The 23,072-nt window shown below is 42.7% G+C and overlaps 1 protein-coding gene across 1 annotated transcript in view; it reads right to left on the reverse strand.

Annotated features, from left to right (window-relative positions):
• The window catches only part of LOC126480871 (gamma-1-syntrophin), a 796,968-nt gene that overhangs the window by 122,920 nt on the left and 650,976 nt on the right, over nt 1–23,072 (reverse strand). The window contains exons 3-4 of the mRNA XM_050104253.1: nt 12,058–12,217; nt 3,765–3,890 (exon numbers count right to left, since the gene is read on the reverse strand). Coding sequence (XP_049960210.1) covers nt 3,765–3,890; nt 12,058–12,217 — 286 coding nt within the window. The remainder of the gene's footprint in view (nt 1–3,764; nt 3,891–12,057; nt 12,218–23,072) is intronic.

Genomic DNA, 23,072 nt, shown 5'->3' on the forward strand with positions numbered 1-23,072 from the left:
GCTGAATAAACACCGCGCTGGATGGTCGTTCGAATCGACGCCTAACATGATATGAAAAGAGTCAAAACTGGGACTCGCCGATCCACACTACACACCGCCAGTTGGCAATCAGTTTCTGTGTTGTTTGGCCGTTGAAGACGTACTGCCTTTTATTCCGCTGCGAGCGATGGCTTTTGTGAGGTATTCGACTCCACACATCCATTGCGTGCAGTTCCCTTCGCAATGTTCAGTCAGAAAGTGGTTGAGGTCGACTTCCATCCAGTGAAAGCAGTAATTCCTGCCGGCTTTCAATCCGGTTGACATGGACAAGACGGATGTCTCGTCTCCGGTCACTGTCGGTCGGGATATTTTTACGACCGCCTACAGGAAAATTAAAGAGACCTTTGGAGATAAGAGACCGACTTGTATGAATATCAAGAGTTCAGATGGAAACCCAGTTCTAAGCAAAGAAGGGAAAGCAGAAAGGTGGAAGGAGTATATAGAGGGTCTATACAAGGGCAATGTACTTGAGGACAATATTATGGAAATGGAAGAGGATGTAGATGAAGATGAAATGGGAGATATGATACTGCGTGAAGAGTTTGACAGAGCACTGAAAGACCTGAGTCGAAACAAGGCCCCCGGAGTAGACAATATTCCATTGGAACTACTGACGGCCGTGGGAGAGCCAGTCCTGACAAAACTCTACCATCTGGTGAGCAAGATGTATGAAACAGGCGAAATACCCTCAGACTTCAAGAAGAATATAATAATTCCAATCCCAAAGAAAGCAGGTGTTGACAGATGTGAAAATTACCGAACTATCAGCTTAATAAGTCACAGCTGCAAAATACTAACACGAATTCTTTACAGACGAATGGAAAAACTAGTAGAAGCCAACCTCGGGGAAGATCAGTTTGGATTCCGTAGAAACATTGGAACACGTGAAGCAATACTGACCTTACGACTTATCTTAGAAGAAAGATTAAGGAAAGGCAAACCTACGTTTCTAGCATTTGTAGACTTAGAGAAAGCTTTTGACAATGTTGACTGGAATACTCTCTTTCAAATTCTAAAGGTGGCAGGGGTAAAATACAGGGAGCGAAAGGCTATTTACAATTTGTACAGAAACCAGATGGCAGTTATAAGGGTCGAGGGACATGAAAGGGAAGCAGTGGTTGGGAAGGGAGTAAGACAGGGTTGTAGCCTCTCCCCGATGTTGTTCAATCTGTATATTGAGCAAGCAGTAAAGGAAACAAAAGAAAAATGCGGAGTAGGTATTAAAATTCATGGAGAAGAAATAAAAACTTTGAGGTTCGCCGATGACATTGTAATTCTGTCAGAGACAGCAAAGGACTTGGAAGAGCAGTTGAATGGAATGGACAGTGTCTTGAAAGGAGGATATAAGACGAACATCAACAAAAGCAAAACAAGGGTAATGGAATGTAGTCTAATTAAGTCGGGTGATGCTGAGGGAATTAGATTAGGAAATGAGGCACTTAAAGTAGTAAAGGAGTTTTGCTATTTGGGGAGCAAAATAACTGATGATGGTCGAAGCAGAGAGGATATAAAATGTAGGCTGGCAATGGCAAGGAAAGGGTTTCTGAAGAAGAGAAATTTGTTAACATCCAGTATTGATTTAAGTGTCAGGAAGTCATTTCTGAAAGTATTCGTATGGAGTGTAGCCATGTATGGAAGTGAAACATGGACGATAAATAGTTTGGACAAGAAGAGAATAGAAGCTTTCGAAATGTGGTGCTACAGAAGAATGCTGAAGATTAGATGGGTAGATCACATAACTAATGAGGAAGTATTGAATAGGATTGGGGAGAAGAGAAGTTTGTGGCACAACTTGACCAGAAGAAGGGATCGGTTGGTAGGACATGTTTTGAGGCATCAAGGGATCACCAATTTAGTATTGGAGGGCAGCGTGGAGGGTAAAAATCGTAGAGGGAGACCAAGAGATGAATACACTAAGCAGATTCAGAAGGATGTAGGTTGCAGTAGGTACTGGGAGATGAAAAAGCTTGCACAGGATAGAGTAGCATGGAGAGCTGCATCAAACCAGTCTCAGGACTGAAGACCACAACAACAACAACAACTTATTATTATGCCGTGCTACATGGCTGCGAGTGGACGCCATTGTCGGTAGACGCGTTGTACAGTCTGCGTTGATACATGAGCGAATCGGGCAGCTGCGACCACGGTCTCGCCATGAAAACGTGCGAACATGATAGCTCCTTTCTGCCATTCCATCACTTGTCTACGTGGAACCATTGTATGGCGCTGATTCCATACGACCGACTGGGACATGTACACCGTTTCACTACCATCAGCGGTGGAGGGTAACATGAAGACATTGTGCCAGTTTTACACTATCTACGGCTTTCCATATGGACTGAAAAGAAATGAGCAATAAAAACGTATTTTTGTAATAAATTCAGATGGTAAGTATCAAGACCAACGCACATGTTACTGAAAACTGAATCGTACACTACATGTATTGCTTATATAACAACTTACTAAAATGCAAAATTAAACTTGGACAACAATACGCCGTGCTTCGATTCCTAAAATTCTATTTAACCATCATATGCTGATAGGTTAGTATTTTTTCCATGATGCCTGCTGTAGTATAGTTTACAGTAATGCTGAAGTATAGCGATGAATGGTTTTTGGATTCGCAGCGACAGAAAAGTGTAATGCATGTCACACTGAAGTTCACACAGTATACTTTTGTTTCCATTGATGGTTCACATGGCCCTAAGCATTATGGGACTTAACATCTGAGATCATCAGTCCCCTAGACTTAGAACTACTTAAACCCAACTAACCTAAGGACATCACACACATCCATGCCCGAGGCAGGATTCGAACCTGCGACCGTAGAAGGAGCGCGGTTCCGGGCTGAAGGGCCTAGAACCGCTCGGCCACAGCAGCCGCTTCCATTGATGGTACTTTGACGTAAACAGGGTTTTTAAAGAAAAAATATAACTTGAATATAGATTTCAATAAATTATGTGTTATCAGTTTTTTATCGTAATGAAAAAGCTGCCACTAATTGTGAAACCAGCGTACGTTGGAACTGTAGACCATTTCACACCACTATACCGCTTCAAAAGGTAGCAAACCGGTACCTACCTTAACACTAGATTACTTACGGTAAACTAATCTAATTTGCTACACAGAACGAAGTAATGCATTTTGAAGTCAGATTCTCCCAAAAATAGTCATCAGCTTGTTGTAGGATACTGGATTGTCCCTCTAGCTTCAACTGAATATAGAGGTCCTTCCAAAGGTAGCTGTGAAAAGTATCAATACGACAAGTATCGGACAAGGAAATGTGCGAATGAAGCTCTTAGAGTTTTGAATAATTACGATGAAGAAAATAAACGGTGCTTTTCTTAAGGGAGCCAAAGCTAGCTGTGGATTCAACTGGGATGATCTAGGAAAACAACAGAAATCCTAAATAAGCTAGAGCGGATGGGGCTGTGAACTCCGTTTCTCCCGAATACGGCTGCAGTGTCTTACAATTGTTCATTGACTCGTGTAGAAACATGGGTTGTCAAAGAAAATGTCTAGAGGCACTTTGAAAAAAAGTTTCTGTTCTTCGTCTAATCAAGAGGTTAGAAGAATAAAAAATATCGCCATAACGATCGCAGTCTCATTCGATCAATGTGAAGCCGCTTATTACATCCCCGCAAAGTTCCAGAGTCGTTTGACGAAATCAGTGAGCAGTTTCCGCTGTTAGCAGTATTTCTGCTCGAGAGGCAGTCTGTACTTACAGCTCTTCTGGAGGAACGGCGTGGCGGCTCGGTAGTGCTTCACGGTCAGCATGACGAGGTCTCCCGCGTTGCGCAGGATGTTGACTGCGTCGTCGTGATTGCACGATGTGATGTACTCCCCGTTCACTGCCGGAAAACAGAACACACAGTGTCTTTGTTAGAGACGCGTACCGTATGTGATCAAACAGGACGAACATTAATAAAACCGACAAATTGCAGGGACAGATTCCCGAGTGGAAATGGAGTAAAATACATGTCTGGAACATGGAGGTAAAAATAAGAGGAGTTGTCAAGACGTCACAAACTTGAAGCCGACCCAAGTGAAGATCCGCCATGTTAGCTACCCCAAAACATTCGCTTCTGGTGGTTTGACTCCGTATAGTCGTGAAGTATTTTGATAAAAAAATGCCGGCTTGCGTCGCTTACGGGTGTACTAACAGTTCTGATTGTGGTCTAAAGTTTAAACAAATCACATTTCATTCGTAAGTGGACTTATTTAAGCGCTATTTTCTTATATATACTTGAAATTCTGATTCACCGTAAAGTCTTACTACGTGGTTTTATTTCTGTGATCTGACTTTAGATTTCCTATCAATCCAACGCGAAAAGCTCTCTGGGTGAACGATTTGAGAAGGAAGGATTGGAAACCAACCAAGTGCAGCAAAATATGTTCACAGCATTTCCGGGAGGAAGATATTGAACATCACTTTCGTCAGTACGCATTAGGGAAGATACTGTCCATCAATTTTTCCCGCTTATCCTGCTCACTTGCAAAAGGTTCGTGAAAGGTAGTATATTAATATGTAATTCAGCTGCCATAAAAACCTCAATATCCGGAACTACTTGTCTGGAGATTTCAACTGCAATAGTTATGCAGGTGTAGTAACTGAAATGTGGAGATTGCAACGGAATTAACTGTATGTAATAATAATCTCGTATATGTTCATAGATATGTTATTTTCCCTTTGTTATTGTATTACACATTACAGATATTTAAAGGGGAAGTTCATTTATTTAATGCGACTTTATTTACTAATGTCCTTAAACACACAGGCTCTCTTTCTTTGTGTGTGTGTGTGTGTGTGTGTGTGTGTGTGTGTGTGTGTGTCACATTATTTCTGCACTGTATGGTAGTTGTTTGTTTTAATTAAACGTTTTCAAACAAATTAAATCAATATTTACTGTCCTTTGTTGTCCTATTTTGTTGTTTGACTGTTTCCTGGCAAGATTACAGATCTTATTTCTGCTGCTGTAGGTGTTAAACAAGAATTTATATCTAATTGCATTATTCCCAAGTAACTGAAAAGTCCTGGCAAGAAATATCCTGGAAATGGGGACTAATTTTTAAAATGCAGTAATTTAATATAAAAGTAATGTAACTACATGTAGTTAGTTAAACCTTCAGTAAAATGAGTGGAACACCTGTTACAGCGGTTAAATTATAAGTACTTAAATGGTTACATATTTGTTAAAGCAAACTTCCCTATCTACGTCCAGGCTATTTAGATCATTACATTAATCACTGTGCAGTCGTGTTACCCTGAAAATTGCTGTTATTTGCTACGCTGAATGTCACTTAGTAGGTACAATTTAAAAACAAAGCAGATGTATAAACTACAATGAGCCTGACAATCTTAAATTCAGTTCTTTTCCTTCGTAATTTAACGAATCTTTCACTTTTCTTTTTGACATCACAGCTGGCTTGTTTGTATCATCCCTGCATACATCTATGGGAAAACCAAAGGAAATAAGGCAAGTTTCTTGCAAACTTGAACATTTAAAATTTGCATTTGGCTTGAAAATGCAACGAATACAAATCGGTGCCTCTAAACTATCAATCATTGCTTTTGAAATTCTGGCTTTATCAATTATCGACACAAACACAATGAAAGGGAATAGAAATGGATTACGAAAGCACGCTTTTCATAGCACATACTTCTCTTCTCGGTTATTCGAAGTGTATAAACAAAAAGGAATTACAGAACTGAGGCCAGAAGCGTCATATTTTCGTGTCGTATTACTGTATCGAATACGCATTTAAGACCAGAAAAACGTTTGAAGTTGCGTTCCTTATGCTGTGTTGTTCACTAAAACAGTGTAACATTTACTATATAAAACAAATATCGCGTGCATACCACAGAAATAACGAACAAGAACCAATTGTAAACACTCGTCTGCTAATGTTTTGGGGGATCCAAGATGGCGGCAGGCGCCGCCCACTGGCTTCAAAGCAACGTACAGCGTAAGTCTGTAGCGCCATCTCCCCTTATTCTATCTCCATGGTCTGGAAACGTATCGGTGACACGATGTGTGGCGCTGACACTTGACAGTTCCTCTGACCACGCGTCGGGTGTTCCTTGTGAGTTGCAGGCTGTGTGACTGACGCACCGCACTGTAGGTAGCAGAACGATCCGGTATTCATGTCGGAAACAAGGCGAGATGGTGTTTGTATACGTCCAGGCAGATGTGAAAGATAGAGTGTCAGCACGGCTGTACCAGAACAAGTACTCTCGCAATACCAATTACGTCACACAGCATATCAAACCGTTTTTGGGCGTTTGTGTGATCATGGGTCCTTTCAGACAGGCAAAAGAACAGGAAGGCGGCGGACTGTGCGTACACTCGATCTGGAGGACCGAGTTCTACGCAATATTGGGACGAACCCCGAGTACAAGCTCCAGGCAAGTGGCCCGCCATCGTCGTGTAAGTCAAAGTACGGTTATGTCTATCGTGCATGACAACCGCTACTATCCCTGTCACCCTCAAAGAGTGCAAGGTTTATTAGCAACGGATTTCCCTCTATGGGAAGGATTTTGTCGACGGTTTTTACACCAGACCATCACAGTTATGGGATTTTACTGACGAATCAAACTTTACCAGAACTGGCATCATAAATCTGCATAATCGTTATCTGTGGACTACAGACAATCCTCGGGGAGTGGTTGAGGCGTCTTATCAGCGTCTGTTCAGCATCAATGAGTGGGCAGGGATTCATGGCGATCACGTACTTTTAAGAGTATTATTCCACAACACCTTGACGGAGGAACGTACTCTGGCTGGGCTACTAGATAGTGTGCCTTTGCCAGTACACCAGGTTATGTGGTTTCTGCAAGACGGAGCACCACCCTACTTCCGCATTACAGTTCGCCGACACCTGAACAACATCTTCCCCGGACGCTGGATAGGACGCGGAGGCTCTGTAGCATTGCCTGCTACATCTTGTTCTTCTCCTTCCTCTTCTTCTTTCTTCTTTCGCGTCGCCTTGTCCCACGTCACGTAGGGCCGGCGTTGCTCTTCTGGATCCTTCTCCTCCATAGTACTCTATCCATTGCTTCTTCCTTCTTCCATCCTTTCTTCCTTAGGTCCCCGGATATCTTATCCTTCCACCTCATCTTCGGTCTTCCTCTGCTACATCACCGAACGTAAATACCCTGGATGCCTACGTATCGGGGCATCAGAAAAGCATTGTGAATGCTGAACCGGTTTTTGATGTGCAGACGCTTCAACAGCGTGTTCACGACGCCTGTGATGCTATTCGGAGAGAAACCGGAACGTGCGAAAGAGAGTGAACACCTGCACTGCATCCCACGGAGACCACTTTGAACATCTGTTGCGACGGGGATGCGAAGCAGCTCTGTACGGTGTTCCGGCACGATTTGTTGTTGTTGCACACTCTCGTTCATTTCCGGGCACATGTTCATAGGACATTTTTTCCTCAATTTCCAGTCAGAAATCCGTCCCTGTAGCTTGTCTACCTTATTTACATGTGTGTGTGTGTATGTGTGTGTGTGTGTGTGTGTGTGTGTGTGTGTGTGTGTGTGAAAGGGGGGTGGCGACGGGGAGGGAGAGAGAGAGAGAGAGAGAGAGAGAGAGAGAGAGAGAGAGAGAGAGAGAGAGAGAGAGAGAGACTTTCAACGCAGTTAAGTTCTGCAATTCGGGTGATATATCGTAATAAAACCACTACTTATTCCTTTCTCAAAGCGAACACGTTATTCCTTCTTTCCATAAAAAATGGGTGTCGTGGTAGTACTTTTAATGGATGTTGGTGTCGTTGATTACAGGTTTTGTAGCGAGCCATAGTTGCAAATGCAGCAATGTTTGTCATCGACTATATTTTTTCTTACGATGAATCGTTTTCGCTCCCCTCCTAAAATGGCAATGAAAAAAAAAAAAATTAGCCGATTGAATATACTATTGTAACGTAAGCATCACATTTTCTGACAAAATTGCACTTTTTGCGTTGCCAGTGTATTTTTCAGATATTCTAGAATAATATGACTTAATAGGTACGGAAAATAATTTAAAGTTCTTTTGTGTGTTAAACCAAGTATGGCCCATAAATAGAATTTTCAGTGTTGGTGACAGAGACAGTACCTTGTGGTGCAGACATCTAACTTGTAATTCTGTTGATGATGTAAGCAATTGTGATATAAAACAGAAGTTGATTGTATTTCACGTTTTCATGGTTTACAGAATAATATTTAAGGTATAACTCATGTACGACAACTAGATGTTCTTAATTCGTTATTTATATTTTATAAGCAAATATTGGTTTTTAATGATCTATAGAGAATGTGTTGTTATAATGTTTCCAAATAGTGCATACCGAATGATATATGGCTTCGATGAAATTTTCCTGTGTGTCTGGTAAGCCAGTCAATAAACGATTTTTTTGGAAATCAGTAATGGAAACATAGTTCGTCATTTTCAGTATTTTAGGCAATTCAGGTACTCTGACGAACTTTTTAAAAATACACTCCTGGAAATGGAAAAAAGAACACATTGACACCGGTGTGTCAGACCCACCATACTTGCTCCGGACACTGCGAGAGGGCTGTACAAGCAATGATCACACGCACGGCACAGCGGACACACCAGGAACCGCGGTGTTGGCCGTCGAATGGCGCTAGCTGCGCAGCATTTGTGCACCGCCGCCGTCAGTGTCAGCCAGTTTGCCGTGGCATACGGAGCTCCATCGCAGTCTTTAACACTGGTAGCATGCCGCGACAGCGTGGACGTGAACCGTATGTGCAGTTGACGGACTTTGAGCGAGGGCGTATAGTGGGCATGCGGGATGCCGGGTGGACGTACCGCCGAATTGCTCAACACGTGGGGCGTGAGGTCTCCACAGTACATCGATGTTGTCGCCAGTGGTCGGCGGAAGGTGCACGTGCCCGTCGACCTGGGACCGGACCGCAGCGACGCACGGATGCACGCCAAGACCGTAGGATCCTACGCAGTGTCGTAGGGGACTGCACCGCCACTTCCCAGCAAATTAGGGACACTGTTGCTCCTGGGGTATCGGCGAGGACCATTCGCAACCGTCTCCATGAAGCTGGGCTACGGTCCCGCACACCGTTAGGCCGTCTTCCGCTCACGCCCCAACATCGTGCAGCCCGCCTCCAGTGGTGTCGCGACAGGCGTGAATGGAGGGACGAATGGAGACGTGTCGTCTTCAGCGATGAGAGTCGCTTCTGACTTGGTGCCAATGATGGTCGTATGCGTGTTTGGCGCCGTGCAGGTGAGCGCCACAATCAGGACTGCATACGACCGAGGCACACAGGGCCAACACCCACCCAACGTGCTCTAGAAGGCGTAAGTCAACTATCCTGGCCAGCAAGATCTCCGGATATGTCCCCCATTGAGCATGTTTGGGACTGGATGAAGCGTCGTCTCACGCGGTCTGCACGTCCAGCACGAACGCTGGTCCAACTGAGGCGCCAGGTGGAAATGGCATGGCAAGCCGTTCCACAGGACTACATCCAGCATCTCTACGATCGTCTCCATGGGAGAATAGTTGCCTGCATTGCTGCGAAAGGTGGATATACACTGTACTAGTGCCGACATTGTGCATGCTCTGTTGCCTGTGTCTATGTGCCTGTGGTTCTGTCAGTGTGATCATGTGATGTATCTGACCCCAGGAATGTGTCAATAAAGTTTCCCCTTCCTGGGACAATGAATTCACGATGTTCTTATTTCAATTTCCAGGAGTGTATTTTGGATATTTTTAGCGCAGCTCAGATGGGGCTGCACTGTAACAGCAATACTAGGCTCTGATTCGAGGAGAGAGAGGTGTGTGATGTATTTTCATAAATCCGTTCGTTCGGATACTTTTGAGTATAGCTCAGGAAGGGCTGCATTGTAATTACCTCTTGTATTTCAATACTAGATTGTGGTCGGAGGAGAGGAGAGAGAAAGGTTTGTGACGTGTTTTCTTTATAAATAATTCAAGTCCTTCAGATACATCTACATCTACATCTACATCTATACTCCGCGAGCCACCTTACGGTGTGTGGCGGAGGGTACTTATTGTACCACTATCTGATCCCCCCTTCCCTGTTCCATTCACGAATTGTGCGTGGAAAGAACGACTGCTTGTAAGTCTCCGTATTTGCTCTAATTTCTCGGATCTTTTCGTTGTGATCATTACGCGAGATATATGTGGGCGGTAGTAATATGTTGCCCATCTCTTCCCGGAATGTGCTCTCTCGTAATTTCGATAATAAACCTCTCCGTATTGCGTAACGCCTTTCTTGAAGTGTCCGCCACTGGAGCTTGTTCAGCATCTCCGTAACGCTCTCGCGCTGACTAAATGTCCCCATGACGAATCGCGCTGCTTATCGCTGGATCATGTCTATCTCTTCTATTAATCCAACCTGGTAAGGGTCCCATACTGATGAGCAATACTCAAGAATCGGACGAACAAGCGTTTTGTAAGCTACTTCTTTCGTCGATGAGTCACATTTTCTTAGAATTCTTCCTATGAATCTCAACCTGGCGCCTGCTTTTCCCACTATTTGTTTTATGTGATCATTCCACTTCAGATCGCTCCGGATAGTAACTCCTAAGTATTTTACGGTCGTTACCGCTTCCAATGATTTACCACCTATGGCATAATCGTACTGGAATGGATTTCTGCCCCTATGTATGCGCATTATATTACATTTATCTACGTTTAGCACTTTTGAGCAAAACCTATTTGGGGCTGCTTTGTAATTGGCCTTTTCATTACGGTACTAGGCTCTGATTGGAGGAGAAGAGAGGAGAGGAGAGGGAGGTAACTATGCAGTGCGTGTGTGTGCGTTGATGTGTATCTGTGTGTGTGTGGATGTGGGTATGTTTGTGTGCGCCATTTTGCGTGTGTTATGCATATATTTGACCTCGTAGTCATTTTAATATTTTGCAAGGGTATACATGCGTACGTGAATAATGTAATTTGACACCATTTTAGGCCAAAATTAAATGTATTTAGGAAATAATGAATATCTTTGACTTTAATCCGAGGTTACGTAATTTTTTACGGCATATTTGGCACCATTTTTAATATTACACTGTTAGTAGTTGGAGGCAGTGTCGCGTACGTCAGAAATAATGTAATTTGACACTAGTTTTAAACATCTTTTAAATACTATACTCTGTTTGGTTGGAAAGAGGAGAGGATGACGTTATAAAGCAGACGATTGGTCTACTTCCATCGACTTGGAATTTTAATGCTGTGCTGCTGGACTGTGTTTGGTAGGACGTAAGGAGTACTACACTGTGTGGTTGGCTGGAGGTAAGGGGAGGATTTCATTAACTTTTTTTCCAATAATGTTTGTGGACTATTTCCTTCATCTTGGTTTTTCTGATACTATGCTAGAGTTGACTGGAGATATCGAAAACTGCACTCTGTAACTGTTTAGAGACAGAGGGGACGAGAGGTTTTTTTTAATTTTCCACTAACACAATGGGATTATCGTTTCTGATCTCTAAGTGCGTGGAAATTCCGGACTACTCACTGAGAGAATGACTTTCATTTCTTAGATTACAATACTTTCTAACATCATTTGCACAGAGTGTCCACCTTTAGAGCATTGTCTCCAAATACAGCAACTGATTCATCATGAAGCTCCTCACGTTCATCTGGCACTGACGAGATTGATTTGAGTCTTCCCTAACGATCGTGTCTGAATGGCACAATATTTAGTCGATGTACTTAGCTTATATCACTAGACGCCCCTAATTTACTGAGCTGTCGCGGGAGCTGCTCCTCACTGATTCGAGATTAGGGGGTAGGGGGTGGTAGGGGGTACGAGCAATAACCACGAGAGATCAGTGCAGTAGGAGCTCCTGATGATGTAGACTAAGTACGTCGATCGAAATTCTATGATTGATAGATAGGATAGTGCGAATGAAACGTGGAAAGAGTCGCATCATCATTTCATCACAGTTTTTCCTTTCAAGAACAGTGAACGTATCACCTCCTTAAGAGGATGTGCTCTCTCGGAGTAAGAGACCGACAGGTGGTACGAACCTTTGATGATGGCGTCGCCGACGAAGAGCTGCCCCGTCTGGTCGGCGGCCTGGTCCTTGAAGATGCGCGAGATGAGGATGGGCAGCTTGTGCTCGGCGCCGCCCTTGATGCTGAGCCCCAGGCCGCCCACCTTCTGCCTCGTCACGCTCACGATGCGCTCCTGCCAACACGACAGGCGATGCGTTAGGCTGAGCTACCTGTCACGGCGCACTGCTGCGGCGACTGAGACTTAACGTTCACTTTCTCCTCTCCTTTTACACTGTCCAGCTACAATGATAGCATCACCTTTCAAAGGCCTAAATACACTACTGGCCATTAAAATTGCTATATAAAGAAGAAATGCAGATGATAAACGGGTATTCATTGGACAAATATATTAATCTAGAACTGACATGTAATTACATTTTCACGCAATTTGGGTGCGTAGATCCTGAGAAATCAGTACGGTGATAACGAATACACGCTTCCAATGTGCGTTCACGGCGATGTCGCCAAACACGGATTCGACCATCATGATGCTGTAAACAGAACCTGGATTCATCGAAAAAAATGACGTTTTGCCATTCGTGCACCCAGGTTCGTCGTTGAGACCACCATCGCAGGTGCTCCTGTCTGTGATGTAGTGTCAAGGGTAACCGCAGCCATGGTCTCCGAGCTGATAATCCATGCTACTGCAAACGTTGTCGAGCTGTTCGTGCAGATGGTTGTTGTCTTGCAAACGTCCCCATCTGTTGACTCTGGGATCGAGACGTGGCTGCACGATCCGTTACAGCCATGCGGATAAGATGCCTGTCATCTCGACTGCTTGTGATACGAGGCCGTTGGGATCCAGCACGGCGTTTCGTATTACCCTCCTGAACCCACCGATTCCATATTCTGCTAACAGTCATTGGATCTCGACCAACGCGAGCAGTAATGTCGCAGCACGATAAACCGCAATCGCGATAGGCTACAATCCGACCTTTATCAAATTCGGAAACGTGATGGTACGCATTTCTCCTCCTTACACGAGGCATCACGACACCGTTTCACCAGGCAACTGCTGTTTGTGTATAAGAAATCGGTTGGAAACTTTCCTCATGTCAGCACGTTGTAGGTGTCGCCACCTTGTGTGAATGCTCTGAAAAGCTAATCATTTGCACATCACAACATCTTCTCCCTGACGGTTAAATTTCGCGTCTGTAGCACATCATCTTCGTGGTGTAGCAATTTTAATGGCCAGTAGTGTAACAACCTTTTCAGTACAGGCCGCTGCTATACATCCAGGAAGAATGTCAGCGAGGTTCTGAAAGGTAGCGATATGGATGGGGAGGCATGCGGACACCAGTGCTGTGGCCAACTGCGCTAGATTTCTCAGTTGAGGGTCCACGGCACGAACAGCCTAATCGGGATGGCGCCACTGATTCTCGACTGGGTTTAAATCCGGGCAGTCTGGTGGCCAGGTGAGTCCGTTAAACTAAACCTGGTGGCCTTCGAACAACGAATGTACACTGCGAGCTGCGTGACACATTGCAGTGTCCGGATAGAAAATGCCACCGTAGTGAGGAAAAACAAATTCCGTGTATGGCTGAATACGGACGCTAAGGACAGATGTACGCTTGTGGAATCTTCCAGAATAACGAGATCACCCAGGGTGTGCCACGAAAACATTTCCCAGACCGTAATGCTCCCTCCTCCGGCCTGGACCATTCCGACAATTGTTGCACGGTGTTTGCTTTCAGTCCGATGGAGCACAAAACGTGATTCGTCTGAAATGACCACTTGTCGAGAGCTGGAGCACAAGCTAGCATTACGAAAACTTGGGAAAGGATAACGGGCCTTTGGCTCATGCGATTTAGGGAAATCGCAGAAAGCCTAAATCTGGATGACTTTATAGGGCTTGAACTGTTTTCCTCTAGAATGCGTATGAAATGTGCTAACCACTGCGCTACCTTGTTCAGTTCTAAGGGAATATTAGTATTGCCATTGCTCTCGTGTTCAGGCTAAAGACTAATAAAATAGAATTTAAGATATATGAAGATAGTAACTGTTCCCGAAAGAACAGATAACATTGATGACCGTGCAGCTTCTTCTAGAATAAATGATAATTAATTGAAAAGCCTCAGCTGCAACAGGTGCTGTTGATATACCTCGATGGGGACAGCTGAAAATGTATGCCCCGACGTATATCAGCAACACCTGTCGGAAGCTGAGGGTTTTCAATTAATTATCATTTATTCTAGAAGAAGCTGCACGGCCATCAATGGTACCTGTTCTTTCGAGAACAGTTACTATCTTCATATATATAGTTAAAGGCCACTGAGCCATTGACCTTCGTCTGTGCGAATGCACACAGGTTGCCCGAACTCGTACGGGAATCGTCACCTTAGTTGGCGCGAGTAATGAGTGGATGGGCAAATATCTACTAGGTACATTACGCATGTAGATTGAGGACAGTTGGGAATGTGGGTCTCACGGGAAGCGTGCAAGCGATAAGTCCCTGCAGTCGCGCTATTCGTGTGTCGCCGGTGGCTCAGATGGATGTTGTCAAGCAAAAATGCCGGCACGGTAGCTCAGCGTGTTCGGTCAGAGGGTTAGTTACCCTCTGTAACAAAAAAACTGAGTGAATGGATGAACGAAGAACCTAAATGGGTGTCATCGGACGTCCGTCTCGAACAAATTCAACGAACGATATCGAACAAAATGAGAAAAAAACATGGATAGAGAGCCTGCCATGTAAGCAGGAGATCCCAGGTTCGAGTTCCGGTCGGGGCACACATTTTCAGCTGTCCCCATCGAGTTATATCAACAACACCTGTCAGCAGCTGAGGGTTTTCAATTAATTATCAGAATTTGTGATGTTAACTGAGTTGAGACATTGTGTTACTGATATGTGGATTCAGATTATTCCATTTTCTGTGACAAACGAAGAAAATTTTTGTTCGTGACTTTTAAGTTGGCACAGCAGTACGTAAATGAAAACTTTTGTAGTAGCATAAAAAACAACATTATAATATATTATAGAACACAATATAATAAATAAACAATTTCATGTTGTGATGTTAAGAACGTTCCGTACTGAAAATGAAAAAACTTCACTCACCTGAGTGATAAGACTGAAAGTAATCGACACTGCTAAAGTACTCTCTTTTTTGCTTTCTATAAATGTGATCAGGTGATAACATTTATTTATGTCATCACTGGCTTTGAGCGACAAACCTCGTCTTCACAGGACTTATTTTTTACTCAAGTAAATTTAACTGCTGTAGGGCGTTAAATTTAGCAGAAGGTCTTCACCAAATGTTTCGAAGCAAGGACATGCAGTTTATGACGCAAAAGTCGTAAAAAGCTAATGAAGCACTGAACAGTCGAAAATAATTACAAGAAATATGAACTGCTAAACCGCTATCCTTGTGCGTGGTGCGCAAGTCCACTTGCAAGTTAGCACTCCGTCTTCAGGCCACAAGTGGCCCATCGGGGCCATCCGACCGCCGTATCATCCTCAATTGAGGATGCGGATAGGAGGGGCGTGTGGTCAGGACACCGCTCTCCCGGTCGTTATGATGGTTTTCTGTGACCGGAACCGGTACTGTTCGATCGAGAAGCTCCTCAATTGGCATCACGAGGCTGAGTGCACCCCGAAAAATGGCAACAACGCATGGCGGCCTGGATGGTCACCCATCTAAGCGCCGGCCACGCCCGACGGCGGTTATCTTCGGTGATCTCACGGGAACCGGTGTATCCACTGCGGCAAGGCCGTTGCACTTGCAAGTTACCCGCCTAATGATTTCCAGGTACAGCAAAACTTTCGTTTTCAATATTTCAAATAATTACTGCTCGAATATAAAAATTAAAAGTACTGTCATTATCTGCTCATTAAGAGATATAACCTTATGTTAAAGGTTTAACACAGTAAGACTAGTATTGAAGGTAGAAACTGTAGAAACTGTCTATGCAGGGTCAAGAAAAAATTCAGCAACTGGCGATCGGCATGCGATTCCTCATCCCAGATAAAGACACAAGTGTATGTAGCAAAATATATTCCCGCTAGCAGGTTTATCAGAATCGTGATTTAAAAAACGAGGCTGAGGCAACGCTATGATTGCGAGCAGCGCTTTGTTGGAGCTGTCCCATTAGCTCAGTGAAACGAGACAAAGCTGTGGGGAATGATATTCGGATTCGCCGATGTTCGAATCGTGCTCGCATTAAAGATTTTTCTTCAGTTAAAGCATCAAATTGCATTCAATTTACATCTCCAAAGTGCAGCTTTTTGTGTGTTATTTGTGTCACTGTTACCTTTACTTAAACAATAAGAAATAACATGAGCTTCTTACAGACATAAACTACCATTTTGTTTCGTCCATGGCACAAACAAAGCCAATAGAAAAATAATAATACATACAGTAACATCGTCTGCGCCCAATGAGCTGCAAAAAACACAATGGGTAGGCTGTACTAGTTTGCACATTACGCTACCCATAGTAATTCCACTCTGTATATCTGACGGACCACTTTGCATTTGTAGACACTTCGCCACTAACTAGATCATACTTTACTGGACAGTACGCAACACACCTGTGTCTACTAGTGCTAAAGCGGCATGCACGCGAGCTATTAGGTCTTATACATCTGTGGGTGGAGTACTATAAATTTATTCATGTGTCCCCACAACAAAAAATCTAGTGTATTAATGTCCGGGAACGTGGAGGACAGAACATTGGACTTCCACGACGAATCAATTTCCCTGGAACCGCTTAATTAAAATAGTTTCGCGCATTCATTCCAAAGTGTGGCGGTGCACATTCAGAAACCATAACTGTCGCCGAACACCAAATGTGTCCCCACAATTAAAAATTTAGTGTATTAATGTCCGAGGAACGTGGAGGACAGAACATTGGACTTTCACGACGAATCCATTTCCCTGGAAACGCTTCATTAAAATAGTTTCGCGCATTCATTCCAAAGTGTGGCAGTGCACATGCAGAAACCATAGCCGTCGCCGAACACCACATGGAAAGTTTTCTAAAGCGTCAGTCAAAGTATTGCAAGGAAACTTACGATAAGGGACATATTTAACTTTTAGGGCAATAGGTAATGGACCAGAAGCACTTCTCCCATGATTCCAGTCCATAAGTTTACGCCAAAACGTGCCTGAAAGCTACATTCACTGGTGACGTGCTGGTTGTGTTCCGACCGATAGTGACTGTTGTAGAGGTTGAAGATTCCTTAACGACTGAAGTTACATTCGACAGTCCGTATCAGGTTATTTGAAAAATGTTCGATATCTTCCCCTTGGTGCAAAAGCCATTCACAAAACAGCACTCGTCGAACGCGGTCTTCTGGCCTCTAGTGTTGAGTTAACGCGTAATGATATGGCTACAGTTCTTCATCGTGCAACTCTTCAACAACTAGTGTTTGAGATATTTGAAACTGCATTGCAATGTTACGGGTACTTCGTCAATATGATTGGTAAACGGTTTGGAGAATGGCGTCCTTTGTTTGTGGAGTACGTCTTGACCTTGGACGACCTCTGTCCTTTAACTGTGGTCGAAGATTATCGGTTTCCCGGAGGGGTTGCTCCAGCCAACGAGAAACATTCTTATCGGGATGGCGTCTTTGAGGGTACCACGCAATATACGCATGAGCAGCAGAACGAGCAACTTGGTTATGGGATGCATCCACCGCCAAAAGCATATCGACGTATTCATCGTTTGTGTACTTCACCGGAAAGCCACCCTAAGTGAACTCGACAGGACCATTATGGATCCGCGCTGCGCAGTTAACAGACACATGCATGCACTTTAATGGATCCCACTGTCATATTCATGCGGCAAAATAATGACCCGCTTGTAAACGACGAGATCTGGGGAACGGACATCCAAAAATAAAAGAAGAAACCTGATGAGGATTTGTTCCATAGTGCCATGGTGGATATGGGTTTGGGGTCCCAGCAGCCTACTCCGTGAGCTGCGACGACTGGTACCACAGTGTGGGCTGATACGCGTTCCTATGTACATTCCGATACGCTGCACGATCTGATTTTGCTAGATAAACTTTTGCCTTGAATCTGGATGAGGAACCGCATACCGACCTCAAAGTGTGACGCTTTTTATTTATACTGTACATCTTGTGGCACGGCGAGCACATTACCCAGACTATATATTCACCCAGTATTTGAGAATGGGCGCCATTAGCAACATCCAACAAATTTTCCACGTTATTTCAATCCTTTATGATGCTTTCTCTCGATGACAACCCCCCCCCCCCTCCCCACCGCCACCACCACAATAACAAAATGACGAATTAGGAAAGTTTATCCCCTACAAGATTTTCGCCGTTCATGCAGTGAAACTTCAGCATTAGACCAGATCTTTTCATTTGTTACTTCTTTACTACTAAATCTATTCGCAACAGATTCTCAGTAGCCAAATATTCAATTGAATGTACCTGCAAAATAATAGGTCTTCGTTGTACAACACACGGTTAAGGAGATAAGACTTCATAAGTACTGAAATGATTCAAAAGGTACCTTTTGTTTAATTTTGCTTAAAATGGAGTGTAATATACTTATCTAGTGTTTAAGAATAAGAGTGCGTAGTAACATCCAACAACTTTAAACATAATTTTAAGCTTTTCTAGACTTTTTCTCGCTTACATGCTTGACGTCAAAGATTTAACACATTAACTCATCGGACGTTTGGAGCTGCTTTATACGTGGAAATTCAGAGCGGGGATTATTGGCGGTCAGCTAACTCGCTTCTGCGTTTGGCACGATAAAAACTCCGTGGAAGAGGAGTTACATTTTTGCTTTTGTTTTTTAGTACAGGAAACGTATGTGCATGTTACGTGCAGCATACGCTGGACACATGAATTATGAACCATTTTTACTTGTTTATGTTTCACTGCTACCGAACAACACGTATAAATTTCATTCAGGAACAAGGTAATTTTTCCTTGTGTGCTAGACATAACGGGTCATCTCATTTCGTTGTTCCCTGTGATGTAATGTGGAACATTTTCCTTGTGGACAGAATATCTTTCTTCTAGTAATTTACACTCATTTTATCCTTTACACCAAGGCATACATAGTTTGTAAATTTTGTGATGTGTAGCTAACACTGCATCGTTTTTGCAGCAAGTGAGGACTCATCTACTTTGTTCAAAGTTATGTCTGTGAACGCTGTATGTTTTCTGAAAGTTATTTAAAATAGCTGTCAGACTGTCCATTACACCTGACAGCTTATAGTCTTGGTTTCCTGTTAACGTTTATTACGACTATCTTTCCCTGAGTATGTTAGCTATTTTGTCAGACTTCTGTCCGAATCACTAGTTGTTTCTCTGGAATTAACTTTTAAAGATCGCAATGGTATTAGTTTGCTGAAAAAATGATGGTGCTAATTTTTCTTTGAATCCTTTAGTCTGGCAGCCGTCGTTAGCAGCAACTAATTTAATTATTTCTGCTGTTTCATTTTCTGTGTTGTGTGGGCAGCATAGGATACCGCCATATTTCTCTCATCTATTTAACTTACAGCAATAATTTCTATTATTTTTATTTTATCAGGTATACATGCCGGAACGCCCATATGAAGTATGGTACTTCATGTTGGTATGGATGAAATGTTCAACAGAAAATATGTACAGAAAACTTTATTCCCTTTAATTTGGATTTTTGTCTTACTCCCACCACAAAGGAGAAGTTTGTCATCTACATACCTGTTCCTTTTACAACACAATGCAGTTCTTTTGAATGTGGGACAGAAAGCCATCTTTTTTCTAGGATACTAATGTACTCGTATGTGACTACAACTCGGCCAGTTAGATTTTTGCTTATTGTTAATTTCTAATGTACTCGTATGTGACTACAGCTCAGCCAGTTAGATTGTTGCTTATTGTTAAACTACCATGTTGATTGTGTCAGTAACTGAATCAGCTACACTTTGACACAAGCGAAGATAGATCACTTAACTCATAAGTTTCCATTATGTTTATTCTTTTATATTTAAGAATATTTTGCTAGCGTAATTTTACTCAGATGTTTATACGTTTGTATATAGCTTAAGATACCGAAAGATGCAAATTAGGTTGTTTTCTGGATTTCAGTACCCTCAATACAAAAAATTAATTCTTGGATCTGTTTCAAGGAATTGTACGAGGATCATGAGAATGGGATAAAGGAAGTTGTAGCACTTATAGAGTCAAAAAAAAAAAAAAAAAAAAAAAAATGCCTCTCAGCACTATGGGACTCAACTGCTGTGGTCATAAGTCCCCTAGAACTTAGAACTACTTAAACCCAACTAACCTAAGGACATCACACACATCCATGCCCGAGGCAGGATTCGAACCTGCGACCGTAGCGGTCGTGCGGTTCCAGACTGTAGTGCCTTTAACCGCTCGGCCACTCCGGCTGGCACTTATAGAGTCACACAATCATTTTCCCGTCGCTACATATGGAAATAGAAAGATTGGTCGATGACAAAGATTGATACGAAATACCCTCTGCTATGTTTGTGAGTATGCCGTAGCTTATACGTGAATCTCCATGCGACAGACGCAGTTTACTAGTGTCTTTCATGAAATATTCATCTTTTCAGAAGTTCTGATTTTTCTGAATTACTATTGCCAAATGGTAGTCACGCACCTGCAAAAGGATGATACTTTGGAAATTTACGAATCCTCCCTCACGGCCGATTGAGATGTTTAAACTGAATATTGAAACTAGCTCACGTCTACCGAAAAGGTTTTCTGAAGCTTATAAGGCACATTTTCAAGATGGGAGTTTGATATATTACAAAAATGTAGATATAAGTTGAGAAAATAAATAAAGAATTACTTAAGATAATAATTAGTATAAGCAGTTGTAGCGATTGTGGCGAGAAATCGCTAAAACATTAGAATAATTAGGCAGTTCAGTTGTCTTGCCGAGAATACGGCACCTTTTTTGTTCTTGTAGCGGTCCATATCGGACGCACATCTGCCATCGCTGCAGATGATTATTTTGCACACCGCCATTATTATATTTTATTGAGACGCAATCTCACTAGGCGTACTCATAGTTACGCACAGCAACAGAATTAATGTAAGTGTCTAATTTAGTATAATATTTAGTGAATACAGTGATATTATTTAATCTTGTGTTTCATTTACGTTGCAATCTATTGTTCCAATTAAACGGCGTCTTGGCATGGCTAAAGGTACCGTGTTACAAACCTTAGGAATGGTCCAGCACGAGCCAAAACTTTGGAATTATTCAATCTACAAAGTCCGATAAAGGAATATTTTCAGAAGAGGCACTCACAGTCAAACTTAAGAATGAACGGATCTTATGCAATACGCCATTGTCAAGCGCCTAAAGTTTGTATTGAGCACCATTAGAAATTTATTCTCTGATTACACACTGTTATCATTATCTATTGTTATTTGCCTATTGTCTGATATTCTCAGACCAGATCAGAACAGCCGAGAAATGAAACTGGCGGCTTCGGGTGAGGACCTTTTTATTGTATTTGCAACATTGTTTCTCTTTGTTGCATGGATAATGGGAACATGTCTGACGAGCCACTGCCATTGAATATTTGTAAAGGGGAAAAGAAAGAAAAAAAGAACCATTGGAATTGATGATAAAACCTGTAATCTGCACTGCATACTTGGATCCAAGGTAAGACATCGGATTCTTAAATTAACACGCTAGTCTAAGCGCTTTCAATAATTGTAGCTACCTTCTTAACTTTGTCAAAATTTTCCGTATCCGTAGCAGTAATTTTTGCGGAAGATCGCGTATTCCAAGTTATTTTTATCATACAGTTTATCCCAACAATACAGTCACACCATTCCACAAAATGGCCGAATTGTGTCATGTGCAACGTAAAATGGCAAGCAGCCATTAATGTTAACTATTTCACCATTAAATTCAATGCTTGCTCAGTCAAGCCAATATTGTTGCCCTACGAAATTAATTTCATAAATTCATTCTCAAACGAGTTTAAAGATATTTCTTGCAATATACATTACGTGTAGCATGGTGGTAGCACGTAAACAATTAGCAAAAATGGGACCCGACAGACAACAAACACAAACCGAATCCGACTTGGACATTAAACAAAACATTGACAATGGCCTCAGAGCTGACTCCAATAGTAACGATCAATCAGCAGTTAACATGCCTAGTGGCGGAAATATCGTAAATAGGCCGACCACTACTGAAACAGCTAAGTTCAGCTCCTTCTTGTTCAAATCAAATGGTTCAAATGGCTCTTAGCACTATGGGACTTAACTTCTGAGGTCATCAGTCCCCTAGAACTTGGAACTACTCAAACCTAACTAACCTAAGGACATTACACATCCATGCCCAAGGCAGGATTCGAACCTGCGACCGTAGTGGTCGCGCGGTTCCAGACTGTCGAGCCTAGAACTGCTCGGCCACCACGGCCGGCCCTTCTTGTCCGTGACGTCATCTCAAACGACGTGGCGGGGGCAGAGCAGTTTCAGCTGACAAATATTGCCAGTATTTTTGATGTTATTATCAAGCAAATGACTGAAAACAAAAAAATCACGTGACATCAATACAAAATCAGATGACTGAAAACTAAAATCACATGACATCAATACATACTCAGATGACTGGAAACAAAAAAGACAAAAATCTTGGAATGACTGTTTGTATGAAAGAGTAGACGAGATTAAAACGAAACTAAGCGGCCAAGTGTCCGAACGTGACTCAAAATTTTCCGAACTGAACTTACAGCAGTAAAAAACCACAGAAGACGTGAAAGATATTCAAACTGAAGTGAAGCATTTACAAAGTTAGCACTACGGATAAAAAATTTACAGACAAACTGTAATTACACACTGACAACCATTTTGCCAATATGAATAAAGAATTTCATGATTGGGTTGATCAGAAAAATAAATATTTTGACCAATGTATAGAGGAAAAATTACCGACGGTTGTGCACGACACCGTAGCCGAATTTGACAAAAATAATAAACCTGTCATAGCTGAGGCAGCTCAGTGCAACGCAGCACAACAGAAACAACTG

The sequence above is a fragment of the Schistocerca serialis genome, chromosome 1 (assembly GCF_023864345.2).
Source record: "Schistocerca serialis cubense isolate TAMUIC-IGC-003099 chromosome 1, iqSchSeri2.2, whole genome shotgun sequence".
Classification (NCBI taxonomy): domain Eukaryota; kingdom Metazoa; phylum Arthropoda; class Insecta; order Orthoptera; family Acrididae; genus Schistocerca; species Schistocerca serialis.